The sequence below is a fragment of the Schistocerca nitens genome, chromosome 8, assembly GCF_023898315.1.
Source record: "Schistocerca nitens isolate TAMUIC-IGC-003100 chromosome 8, iqSchNite1.1, whole genome shotgun sequence".
NCBI classification, from domain to species: Eukaryota; Metazoa; Arthropoda; class Insecta; order Orthoptera; family Acrididae; genus Schistocerca; species Schistocerca nitens.
The window spans coordinates 526,097,352-526,109,988 of record NC_064621.1 but is presented as its reverse complement, the minus strand read 5'-3'; the positions used below and the strand labels follow the sequence as shown (position 1 = coordinate 526,109,988).

General features: G+C 47.2%; 1 protein-coding gene across 1 annotated transcript in view; it reads right to left on the bottom strand.

Annotated features, from left to right (window-relative positions):
* The window catches only part of LOC126199652 (head-specific guanylate cyclase-like), a 332,527-nt gene that overhangs the window by 172,697 nt on the left and 147,193 nt on the right, over positions 1–12,637 (bottom strand). The window contains exon 4 of the mRNA XM_049936580.1: positions 4,878–5,016. Within this exon, the coding sequence (XP_049792537.1) occupies positions 4,878–5,016 (139 nt within the window). The remainder of the gene's footprint in view (positions 1–4,877; positions 5,017–12,637) is intronic.

Below are 12,637 nucleotides of genomic sequence, written 5' to 3'. Positions count from 1 at the left end.
GCAGCAATGCAGGCTGCTATTCTCCCATGGAGACGATCGTAGAGATGCTGGATGTAGTCCTGTGGAACGGCTTGCCATGCCATTTCCACCTGGCGCCTCAGTTGGACCAGCGTTCGTGCTGGACGTGCAGACCGCGTGAGACGACGCTTCATCCAGTCCTAAACATGCTCAATGGGGGACAGATCCGGAGATCTTGCTGGCCAGGGTAGTTGACTTACACCTTCTAGAGCACGTTGGGTGGCACGGGATACATGCGGACGTGCATTGTCCTGTTGGAACAGCACGTTCCCTTGCCGGTCTAGGAATGGTAGAACGATGGGTTCGATGACGGTTTGGATGTACCGTGCACTATTCAGTGTCCCCTCGACGATCACCAGTGGTGTACGGCCAGTGTAGGAGATCGCTCCCCACACCATGATGCCGGGTGTTGGCCCTGTGTGCCTCGGTCGTATGCAGTCCTGATTGTGGCGCTCACCTGCACGGCGCCAAACACGCATACGACCATCATTGGCACCAAGGCAGAAGCGACTCTCATCGCTGAAGACGACACGTCTCCATTCGTCCCTCCATTCACGCCTGTCGCGACACCACTGGAGGCGGGCTGCACGATGTTGGGGCGTGAGCGGAAGACGGCCTAACGGTGTGCGGGACCGTAGCCCAGCTTCATGGAGACGGTTGCGAATGGTCCTCGCCGATACCCCAGGAGCAACAGTGTCCCTAATTTGCTGGGAAGTGGCGGTGCGGTCCCCTACGGCACTGCGTAGGATCCTACGGTCTTGGCGTGCATCCGTGCGTCGCTGCGGTCCGGTCCCAGGTCGACGGGCACGTGCACCTTCCGCCGACCACTGGCGACAACATCGATGTACTGTGGAGACCTCACGCCCCACGTGTTGAGCAATTCGGCGGTACGTCCACCCGGCCTCCCGCATGCCCACTATACGCCCTCGCTCAAAGTCCGTCAACTGCACATACGGTTCACGTCCACGCTGTCGCGGCATGCTACTAGTGTTAAAGACTGCGATGGAGCTCCGTATGCCACGGCAAACTGGCTGACACTGACGGCGGCGATGCACAAATGCTGCGCAGCTAGCGCCATTCGACGGCCAACACCGCGGTTCCTGGTGTGTCCGCTGTGCCGTGCGTGTGATCATTGCTTGTACAGCCCTCTCGCAGTGTCCGGAGCAAGTATGGTGGGTCTGACACACCGGTGTCAATGTGTTCTTTTTTCCATTTCCAGGAGTGTTTATGCCGTTAATTAGACAGGAGTGACACCACCAGCAGTTGACCAATGGTGTAAACGCCCAGAAGATGACTCCTACGTCGGGTTGAAACCGGTTGGCGGTATAATAATAATAATAAATGTTTTTGAATAATTGATACCTGGATGGTACCTGAGGTACAGAGGTCGCTTACTACAGCCCTGCAAAGTTCGTCGCTGAACCATCGCAAAGCACGCATCCAGACACACACTCCGCAAAGGGAGCGATGTTAAGAGCTTCCTCCTTAATGTCGAATAAAGAACAGCCGTATCCGTGCATTTCTTCCAGCAGTTCTTCACTCTCCATAACTGCGCGTAGGACTTGCCACTTCCAAGCAGTATGGTAGTTGTGACCAATAATGCAAAGATAACTAGTTCGTTACTTATCTACGATGTACGACTATAAGACACGAAGGTATCAATTGTTTTAAAAATAGTTTCCTTACGCCACAGCAAAAAAATAACGTGACGTCAAAACCAGAGCTATTTACACTACTGGCCATTAAAATTGCTGCACCAAGAAGATGACGTGCCACAGACGCGAAATTTAACCGGCAGGAAGAAGATTCTGTGATGTGCAAATGATTAGCTTTTCGGAGCATTCACACAAGGTTGGCGCCGGTGGCGACACCTACAACGTGATGACATGAGGAAAGTTTCTAACCGATTTCTCATACACAAACAGCAGTTGACCGCCGTTGCCTGGTGAAACGGTGTTGTGATGCCTCGTGTAAGGAGGAGAAATGCGTATCATCGCGTTTCCGACTTTGATAAAGGTCCGATTATAGCCTATCGCGATTGCGGTTTATCGTATCGCGACACTGCTGCTCGCGTTGGTCGAGATCCAATGACTGTTAGAAGAATATGGAATCTGTGGGTTCAGGAGGGTAATATGGAACGCCGTGCTGAATCCCAACGGCCTCATATCACTAGCAGTCGAGATGACAGGCATCTTATCCGCATAGCTGTTCAAATGGCTCTGAGCACTATGGGACTTAACATCTATGGTCATGAGTCCCCTAGAACTTAGAACTACTTAAACCTAACTAACCTAAGGACAGCACACAGCACCCAGCAATCACGAGGCAGAGAAAATCCCTGACCCCACCGGGAATCGAACCCGGGAACCCGGGCGTGCGCATAGCTGTAACGGATCGTGCAGCCACGTCTCGATCCCTGAGTCAACAGATGGGGACGTTTGCAAAACAACAACCATCTGCACGAACAGTTCGTCGACGTTTGCAGCAGCATGGACTATCAGCTCGGAGACCATGGCTGCGGTTACCCTTGACGCTGCATCATAGACAGGAGCACCTGCGATGGTCTACTCAAAGACGAACCTGGGTGCACGAATGTCAAAACGTCATTTTTTCGGATGAATCCAGGTTCTGTTTACAGCATCATGATGGTCGCATCCGTGTTTGGCGACATCGCGGTGAACGCACATTGGAAGCGTGTATTCGTCATCGCCATACTGGCGTATCATCCAACGTGATGGTATGGGATGCCACTGGTTACACGTCTCGGTCAACTCTTGTTCACATTGACGGCACTTTGAACAGTGGACATTACATTTCAGATGTGTTACGACCTGTGACTCTACCCTTCATTCGATCCCTGCGAAACCCTACATTTCAGCAGGGTAATGCACGACCGCATGTTGCAGGTCCTGTACGGGCCTTTCTGGATACAGAAAATGTTCTACCGCTGCGCTGGCCAGCACATTCTCCAGATCTCTCACTAATTGAAAACGTCTGGTCAATGGTGGCCGAGCAACTGGCTCTTCACAATACGCCAGTCACTACTCTTGATGAACTGTGGTATCGTGTTGAAACTGCATGGGCAGCTGTACCTGTTCACGCCATCCAAGCTCTGTTTGACTCAATGCCCAGTCGTATCAAGGCCGTTATTACGGCCAGAGGTGGTTGTTCTAGGTACTGATTTCTCAGTAGCTATGCACCCAAATTGCATGAAAATGTAATCACATGTCAGTTCTAGTATAATTCACTCCTGGAAATTGAAATAAGAACACCGTGAATTCATTGTCCCAGGAAGGGGAAACTTTATTGACACATTCCTGGGGTCAGATACATCACATGATCACACTGACAGAACCACAGGCACATAGACACAGGCAACAGAGCATGCACAATGTCGGCACTAGTACAGTGTATATCCACCTTTCGCAGCAATGCAGGCTGCTATTCTCCCATGGAGACGATCGTAGAGATGCTGGATGTAGTCCTGTGGAACGGCTTGCCATGCCATTTCCACCTGGCGCCTCAGTTGGACCAGCGTTCGTGCTGGACGTGCAGACCGCGTGAGACGACGCTTCATCCAGTCCTAAACATGCTCAATGGGGGACAGATCCGGAGATCTTGCTGGCCAGGGTAGTTGACTTACACCTTCTAGAGCACGTTGGGTGGCACGGGATACATGCGGACGTGCATTGTCCTGTTGGAACAGCACGTTCCCTTGCCGGTCTAGGAATGGTAGAACGATGGGTTCGATGACGGTTTGGATGTACCGTGCACTATTCAGTGTCCCCTCGACGATCACCAGTGGTGTACGGCCAGTGTAGGAGATCGCTCCCCACACCATGATGCCGGGTGTTGGCCCTGTGTGCCTCGGTCGTATGCAGTCCTGATTGTGGCGCTCACCTGCACGGCGCCAAACACGCATACGACCATCATTGGCACCAAGGCAGAAGCGACTCTCATCGCTGAAGACGACACGTCTCCATTCGTCCCTCCATTCACGCCTGTCGCGACACCACTGGAGGCGGGCTGCACAATGTTGGGGCGTGAGCGGAAGACGGCCTAACGGTGTGCGGGACCGTAGCCCAGCTTCATGGAGACGGTTGCGAATGGTCCTCGCCGATACCCCAGGAGCAACAGTGTCCCTAATTTGCTGGGAAGTGGCGGTGCGGTCCCCTACGGCACTGCGTAGGATCCTACGGTCTTGGCGTGCATCCGTGCGTCGCTGCGGTCCGGTCCCAGGTCGACGGGCACGTGCACCTTCCGCCGACCACAGGCGACAACATCGATGTACTGTGGAGACCTCACTCCCCACGTATTTAGCAATTCGGCGGTACGTCCACCCGGCCTCCCGCATGCCCACTATACGCCCTCGCTCAAAGTCCGTCAACTGCACATACGGTTCACGTCCACGCTGTCGCGGCATGCTACCAGTGTTAAAGACTGCGATGGAGCTCCGTATGCCACGGCAAACTGGCTGACACTGACGGCGGCGGTGCACAAATGCTGCGCAGCTAGCGCCATTCGACGGCCAACACCGCGGTTCCTGGTGTGTCCGCTGTGCCGTGCGTGTGATCATTGCTTGTACAGCCCTCTCGCAGTGTCCGGAGCAAGTATGGTGGGTCTGACACACCGGTGTCAATGTGTTCTTTTTTCCATTTCCAGGAGTGTATATTTGTCCAATGAATACCCGTTTATCGTCTGCATTTCTGCTTGGTGTAGTAATTTTAATGGCCAGTAGTGTAGAATTGAAATTTCCGTGTCATCCACCGCGGATCTAAGGAAAGAGTGATAACAGTACTGCGTCGTGTGATCTGTGTGAAGGCGAGCAAGGTCAGTGCATACGGGAGTAGTGTACTGACCGAGCCACAGGCGGCGCGCGATGTGCGGCGGGAAGATGAGGTGCAGCAGGCTGACGTTCTTCTGGCGCTCGGCATCGACTGCACGGTTCGCCTCCTCGATGCGGCCCTTCAGCTTGTCCATGCGCCGCCGCAGTCCGTCCTAGCAGACAAACAGTAGCAAGCAGTACTAGCGTTATCCATCGACGAGTAACTCTCACTACTGGACATGTCATGGTACTGGGACCACCTTTTAATATTTTATAAAAACAATAAAAGAAAAACACTTTTTTAGTACAAATCTTTCTAACGTATATCAAAATATCGGCATGTAAAATTTTTACTCTTTTGCAAGCGTTGGACACTTGGCTGGAGGGACGGAGGAAGTGTTCCTGGGAGTACACCCTCTGGTCTGTCCTGCCGGCCGGTTGTGTAGTGGGTAGCTTCGCTTCATGAGGCGAGAGTTTGACAGTTCGTTGCACAGCAGGACGGGGTGACGGTGATGCTGCCTTGACACTGGGTGACCTCACAACCTCAGAGCCAAATTTGAGGTCGCACGTCTGTGTAGCCATGTCCTTCATGGAGCGAGGGGCAACAAGAACTGAACTGTAAAATTTGAGGCTAACAATGGAAATGATATTTTAGATTCTACACTGATCGTTGATATGTGAAGGACAGAGAAGCGAACCACACTCTGATCCAGTTAGCTTTGGAAATGCCTCTAAGATTCATTTTCTTATTTCTAACTGGAGGGTTGACAGCAAATTCATCTTTTGAAAGGGTGACGCTAAGAAGTCAAGAGGGCTAATCCAGAGTGGTACACAAGTTGTAGACACTGCGAAGCTTTGAGTTGGGATCTAGCTCAATTGGTAAGAGCATTAATGGCGCAGAGCGAGGGTTCGTGTTCGAATTTTAGTATTACAGTTTTAGTGCGTCAGGTAGTATTACGAACCCGTACACCTCACTGTTGTCTGAAAGATTCATATGAATACGGTTCAATGAACCGCAGAAATATTTCTAGTGAGGTTCCAGTATAAATTTCTGAGTGATATAATTAGTTTCCACCAAGACAAGATACAGAAACATGATCTTACTGTGGCTTCAGAGAGAGAAGTCTGAAGTTTAGATATTGGCATTTACTTACATTCTAGACGTAGTGGGGTGGTCATATTAGCGAGTGTAGCGGAATAATGTTAGCAGTGTGCCTGAAATATAGCTGACACTAAAGAAGGAAAGAGTCCTGTCTACAGGGTGAACCAGAACTCCGACAAACTTTCAGAGGTGGCAATGTGTACCAAAATGAGAATATAATGTACTGTAAATATGGACTCCAAATGGTTGAAATGGCTCTGAGCACTATGGGACTCAACTTCTGAGGTCATCAGTCCGCTAGAACATAGAACTACTTAAACCTAACTAACCTAAGGACATCACACACATCCATGCCCGAGGCAGGATTCGAACCTGCGACCGTAGCGGTCGCGCCGTTCCAGACTGTAGCGCCTAGAACCGCTCGGCCACCACGGCCGGCCATGGACTCCAGAATTCATACATTAAGGCTTATGAGTGCTTCTTCCTCTTTCGTACTTTGGAACACACCTCTTCTGCTTTAAGTTCCATATTTTGGGAACACGTAATGAGGACCAAAACAAGAAAAAACTTGCAGTAAAGGTGGGCTCTAAAATGCATAGCTTAAGTGCTACGAGCACTTGTTCAGTAGAATTAGCGTATTTCATTGTAGGCAAGAAGAACAAGTGCTCATAGCTCTTAAGGTATGCATTTTAGAACCCTGGTTTACTTGACATTTTTTTGTTGTTTTGGTCCATACTACCACCTCTGAAAGTTTGTCGGTGGATTTCTGGTTCACCCTGTACATTCTTTTAATAATGAATTCAGCTTGAGTCAATACAACAAACGGTTCAAAATCACTCTTAAAATTTCGTTTTTGTAGAAGAAGATTAAGGATTCAAATGCTAACGTGAGATTAGTAAAACTGTTGAAGAAAAAAATAGAAACATTTCAGGAGTGTAATATAGAAGGCTGTAACAAACCGTTCAGATTTACATTTACCGCAAAAAAAGGAAACTAATCACCAAAATAGGATTTTCTGCCAGGGAATAAGACTCCAATGAATGACCTAAGTAGATTAACAAGATATATGAAGCAGACTTGCTTTAAAGAGACGTTAAAATGTATCTCGCAATAAATGTATGTAATCTAAAAACAGTCGTATTAAAGAAAATACAAATGACTGTCTAGTTTACAGTATTGATGCAAATCTTTTTCATTTTTCTGAGCTAAGCAGATCATTCATAATGGAGAAATGCTGACTTATTTTCTGATAATCCGGAACGCGAGAATAGCTACGCATTGATTTCACATGTTACTATCGTCAGATATGAGTACGCGTGTAGTGTGTGCAGTGTAGGTTTAATGCAGTGGAGCAGGAAATTAAGGACGTGCCTTCTGAAACTGACATGTACACATGTCCTACTTTTGCAGAAAATAAATTATTATAATATTTTGTTTATGAGTTTGTAAGGTTTCTAATTATTTCATCTTCTGAGTTTAAATGGATTCATCTACAGTGCATTAAATTAAAAAGTATTACAAGGAATATGCGAGGAAAAATTTATATAGAAAACTATTTATCTGGAGGGACTGATTTGAAGGACGTGTGTAAAGACATTCGGAGGCATTGAACGTGAGACTCAATCCAAAAATTTTATGCTGGAGTAATGGAAAATTTACGAATTCTTAAAAATGCTCTTAGTACCCGTGCTCTCAGAAGGAAAAGAGACGCCTAGATAGAGAGACGACAGTTTTCTTCACTGATAACGAAAGAGTAAGCTGCAATATTTGCTTTCTAGTGAAAACTATCTCAGAACTTTAGCTCATGAACTGTAGATGCCACCAAATGCCATAACATTTCTGAGACCGTTGCCACTGAACGGGTTCAATAAAATTAAGCAGCTACCTAAAATTGTCATCGAAGTAGCCCTTTTTTAGCCCCGCTGCTTTTTAAATGATGAATGATAAGTAACATTTAGTTACTGATCAAACAAATGATAGCCCGCATCTCGTGGTCGTGCGGTAGCGTTCTCGCTTCCCACGCCCGGGTTCCCGGGTTCGATTCCCGGCGGGGTCAGGGATTTTCTCTGCCTCGTGATGGCTGGGTGTTGTGTGTGATGTCCTTAGGTTAGTTAGGTTTAAGTAGTTCTAAGTTCTAGGGGACTGATGACCATAGCTGTTAAGTCCCATAGTGCTCAGAGCCATTTGAACCATTTCTGAAGTCAGTTTTGAAGTGGTATTTTAAGTACGAAAACATTAATGAGGTTCAACGGCAATGGCGAAATTAGTATCAAACAGAGCCACCGACACGTCGCATTCGAGACAAATTTGAAGCCGAAGGCATTTGAACCATTTGAACAAATGATATCCGCATGTTTTAAAATAAAAAATAATAAAAAAGTGGCGGGATTACTGTGTATTTATTACAATGTTTCTTATATTGGGATTGGTCTTCGCCAAATAACATCGTGAGTCATCCTCCAAGTACATTAAGTTCCTAACTTTTTTTTTCATTGGTACCAAAGTAGGAATTCTCCTTTCGCGTTGTAAATTGTGGGACATGAAAAACTAGTCTGTAGGATTTTTCTGTTAGTGGACGGTAGCCAGCAGCCTTTCACTAAAATGTTACGAGCTCTATCTATTTTCTGTGTCTGTCTTCGCAGAATCCAAGAAATTGTGCGTTGTCTTTAGCTTTCTCAATGAACAACTGTTTGTACTGCTCTCGCGTTTCCGCCCATGTACAGTCGATTGAGAAACACGATATTTCGACAGCTATTATCTGAAGATGTCAGCGAGGTACGCTGTCGAAATATCGTCTTTCGTAAACGACTGCACCCGGCTGGACACCCGAGAGCGACACAAAGAAGAAACTGTAGCTACTGCGTATCGAATTTCGCTATTTGAAAATACTCCTTCTTTCACGAAGTGAGCCCAGGTGTTTCCTTACGATTTTCCACATCATGAAGGTAGTTGAAAAAGACTTTATTATGATAAGTGAACAGTTATTTAACCTGTGAGTGAGCATTTTTCATTACTTGCTTCGATCATCGTGACCTGTACTGAAAATGAAGAACTGTCCATAACTTCAACCTTGCGTACTGAAGTTCCAGTTGCTAAAGAAAACTGACAATATTACTCTTAATAAAACGTACACAATATTTCCTTGTACTCGAAGCGAAAGCGTAGTTATTTCTGCATGGCATACCCATCTGGAAACAATAAAACATTCTCTCTTATTTCGACAGGGTCGGCGAGCAAAGAACCGAAGAACGAAACAATGGAAACAATAAGCGACAAGCGAGACGATAACTCGGTCAAACCCAGCTCACTGGCTTCGTGAATTTCATACGCCCTTGTGCGGACCTTCATTTCACAGCTTGCGGCTTCCGCCAAGTTTCGTCATTCGCTAATGATCGTATTTGAAAATATTAGTTAAGGGTTAATCACTTGTAAAGATTAGATTCTAACGAAACAGTTATAGCAATGATGATTTTTACTAAAATAATTTAGCCTGATAACTGAGCCATAATCAAATCCTTATTATTTTTACTCCACAACAAATATCAGTTTACTCTCCCGCTTCCACCCCAGGGGCAATTGCCCCCTTCTTGGGAGTTACTAATTTAGAAATTTCTAATGCTATGTTTCTTAACGTTGCTTAACAGTTAGAGGGGTCGCTAGCAAGACTTGAACGTACACTAGCTTCAGAAGAAATTCTGGAGTATGCAGTTCCAGAAAAAAACAAATTAGTAGCCCTCGAAAGACGACGTCGATTTTGATCCGATAACGGCGTATGTCACCTGGAGGGTAGCAGATGTACTGATAATGCTTTCAAAGTCGTCCGCTAACAGCGTAGCAGTATTGCTACCAGAGTGCCATCTGTGTCTACACTTTAATAGGAAATGTTCACAGCCAGAAGGTTCAGTGTGATGCAAACCTGTGAAGCGAGCAGGTAACAATGCCACGGAGAGGCACTCGTGCTACCTACAGCAAAAGCGAAGTTGAAAGGGGTACGCTTGTGGCCTTCCGGGTGGAGGGATGATCCTTTCGGAGAATTACCACACAAGTTACACGTGCTGCGTCAGCTGTGCAACGATGCTGCTCTCATTGGTCACATGGCCATCCTCACGCCCGTTTACCAGGTACTGGACGTCCACATAGCACACACCCTCGCCAGGATCGTCGCATTGTAAGCGCGGCAGTGGAAGATCATACAGCTACCACACCACAGACACGAAGGCTTGTGAGCCCAGACATTTCAACACGGTTGCGAAACGATTATTAGCAGTGGGAGTATGGGCACGCTGACCTCTAGCCTGTCTTCTACTCACCCCACAGTATCACCGTACATGGCTCGAATGGCCAGAGGATCACTTGGGAGATGGTATGACGCGCCGTGGTCTTCAGTGATGAAAGCAGATTCTACTTGCTCGCAGGTGATGGCGATTTGCGTGTACGATGTAGAGCTGGTGAGCGCTGTATCGTTGAGTGCATTCGCCCGACACACTGGGCCAACACCAGGACTGATGGTTTGGGGTGCGATAAGCTGCAACTCCAGTTCTACACCTACATCTACATTTATACTCCGCAAGCCACCCAACGATGTGTGGCAGAGGGCACTTTACGTGCCACTGTCATTACCTCCCTTTCCTGTTCCAGTCGCGTATGGTTCGCGGGAAGAACGACTGCCGGGAAGCCTTCGTGCCCGCTCGAATCTCTCTAATTTTACATTTGTGATCTCCTCGGGAGGTATAAGTAGGGGGAAGCAATATATTCGATACCTCATCCAGAAACGCACCCTCTCAAAACCTGGACAGCAAGCTACACCGCGATGCAGAGCGCCTCTCTTGCAGAGTCTGCCACTTGAGTTTGCTAAACATCTCCGTAACGCTATCACGCTTGCTAAATAACCCTGTGACGAAACGCGCCGCTCTTCTTTGGATCTTCCCTACCTCCTCTGTCAACCCGACCTGGTACGGATCCCACACTGACGACCAATACTCAAGTATAGGTCTAACGAGTGTTTTGTAAGCCACCTCATTTTTTGATGGACTACATTGTCTAAGGACTCTCCCAATGAATCTCAACCTGGCACCCGCCTTACCAACAATTAATTTTATATGATCATTCCACTTCAAATCGTTCCGTACGCATACTCCCAGATATTTTACAGAAGTAACTGTTACCAGTGTTTGTTCCGCTATCATATAATCGTACAATAAAGGATCCTTATTTCTATGTATTCGCAATACATTACATTTGTCTATGTAAAGGGTCAGTTGCCACTCCCTGCACCAAGTGCCTATCCGCTGCAGATCTTCCTGCATTTCGCGGCAATTTTCTAATGCTGCGACTTCTCTGTATACTACAGCATCATCCGCGAAAAGCCGCATGGAACTTCCGACACTATCTACTAGGTCATTTATATATATTGTGAAAAGCAATGGTCCCTTAACAATCCCCTGTGGCACGCCAGAGGTTACTTTAACGTCTGTAGACGTCTCTCCATTGAGAACAACACGCTGTGTTCTGTTTGCTGAAAACTCTTCAATCCAGCTACAGAGCTGGTCTGATATTCTGTAGGCTCTTACTTTGTTTATCAGGCGACAATGCGGAACTGTATCGAACGCCTTCCGGACGTCAAGGAAAATGGCATCTACCTGGGAGCCTGTATCTAATATTTTCTGGGTCTCATGAACAAATAAAGCGAGTTGGGTCTTACACGATCGCCGTTTCCGGAATTCATGTTGATTCCTACAGAGTAGATTCTGGATTTCCAGAAACGACATGATACGCTAGCAAAAAACATGTTCTAAAATTCTACAACAGATCGACGTCAGAGATATAGGTCTATAGTTTTGCGCATCTGCTCGACGACCCTTCTTGAAGACTGGGACTACCTGTGCTTTTTTCCAATCATTTGGAACCTTCCGTTCCTCTAGAGACTTTAGGTACACGGCTGTTAGAAGGGGGGCAAGTTCTTTCGCGTACTCTGTGTAGAATCGAACTGGTATCCCGTCAGGTCCAGTGGACTTTCCTCTGTTGAGTGATTTCATGTTTCGCGTTTCTGGAGGAGTCGCTAATCAGATCTCGGAACATGCAAAATGTTGTTAGACCCGTTCCTTTGCCGTTGTCGCAACAGGAAGGTGATGTGCTGTTCCAAAAGGGTAATGCTCACTCACACAGAGCCCATGAAACACATCGAGCTCTACAAGACGTGCAGCAATCTCCCAGACGAGCACGATCTCCGGACTTGTCTCCAATCGAACAATTGTGGGATATGATGGGACGAGAAGCGACTCGTACGACTCGTCAGTCAACAACTCTTACTGAACTACATGAACAGGTGGAGTATGTGTGGAATTACGTCTTCCGGGACAGTATTCGCTATCTGTACGATCGACTGGATGCCAGATTCAGCGCCTGCTTTGCCGCCCGTGAACGCTACATCACGTACCGTTTTGGGTGTTTCAGTATGGGTGGATACTTCAGCGCCACTTATCCTGTAGTTCTGTAAACATTATCATTTCATGCACTCCACGTGCACTGTAGCAACAATAAATATTGATTGAAATGGAAACTTCTACAAGTGAGTCAATTTTTTTCTGGCAATCTAAGATTTGTTCACCTGTCCGTAAGAAAGCACGCTACACGTTGTGGCAGCCACGCAGCAGCAGTTATTTTGGCGATCATAGTCGTGTAACAGTGCTCAA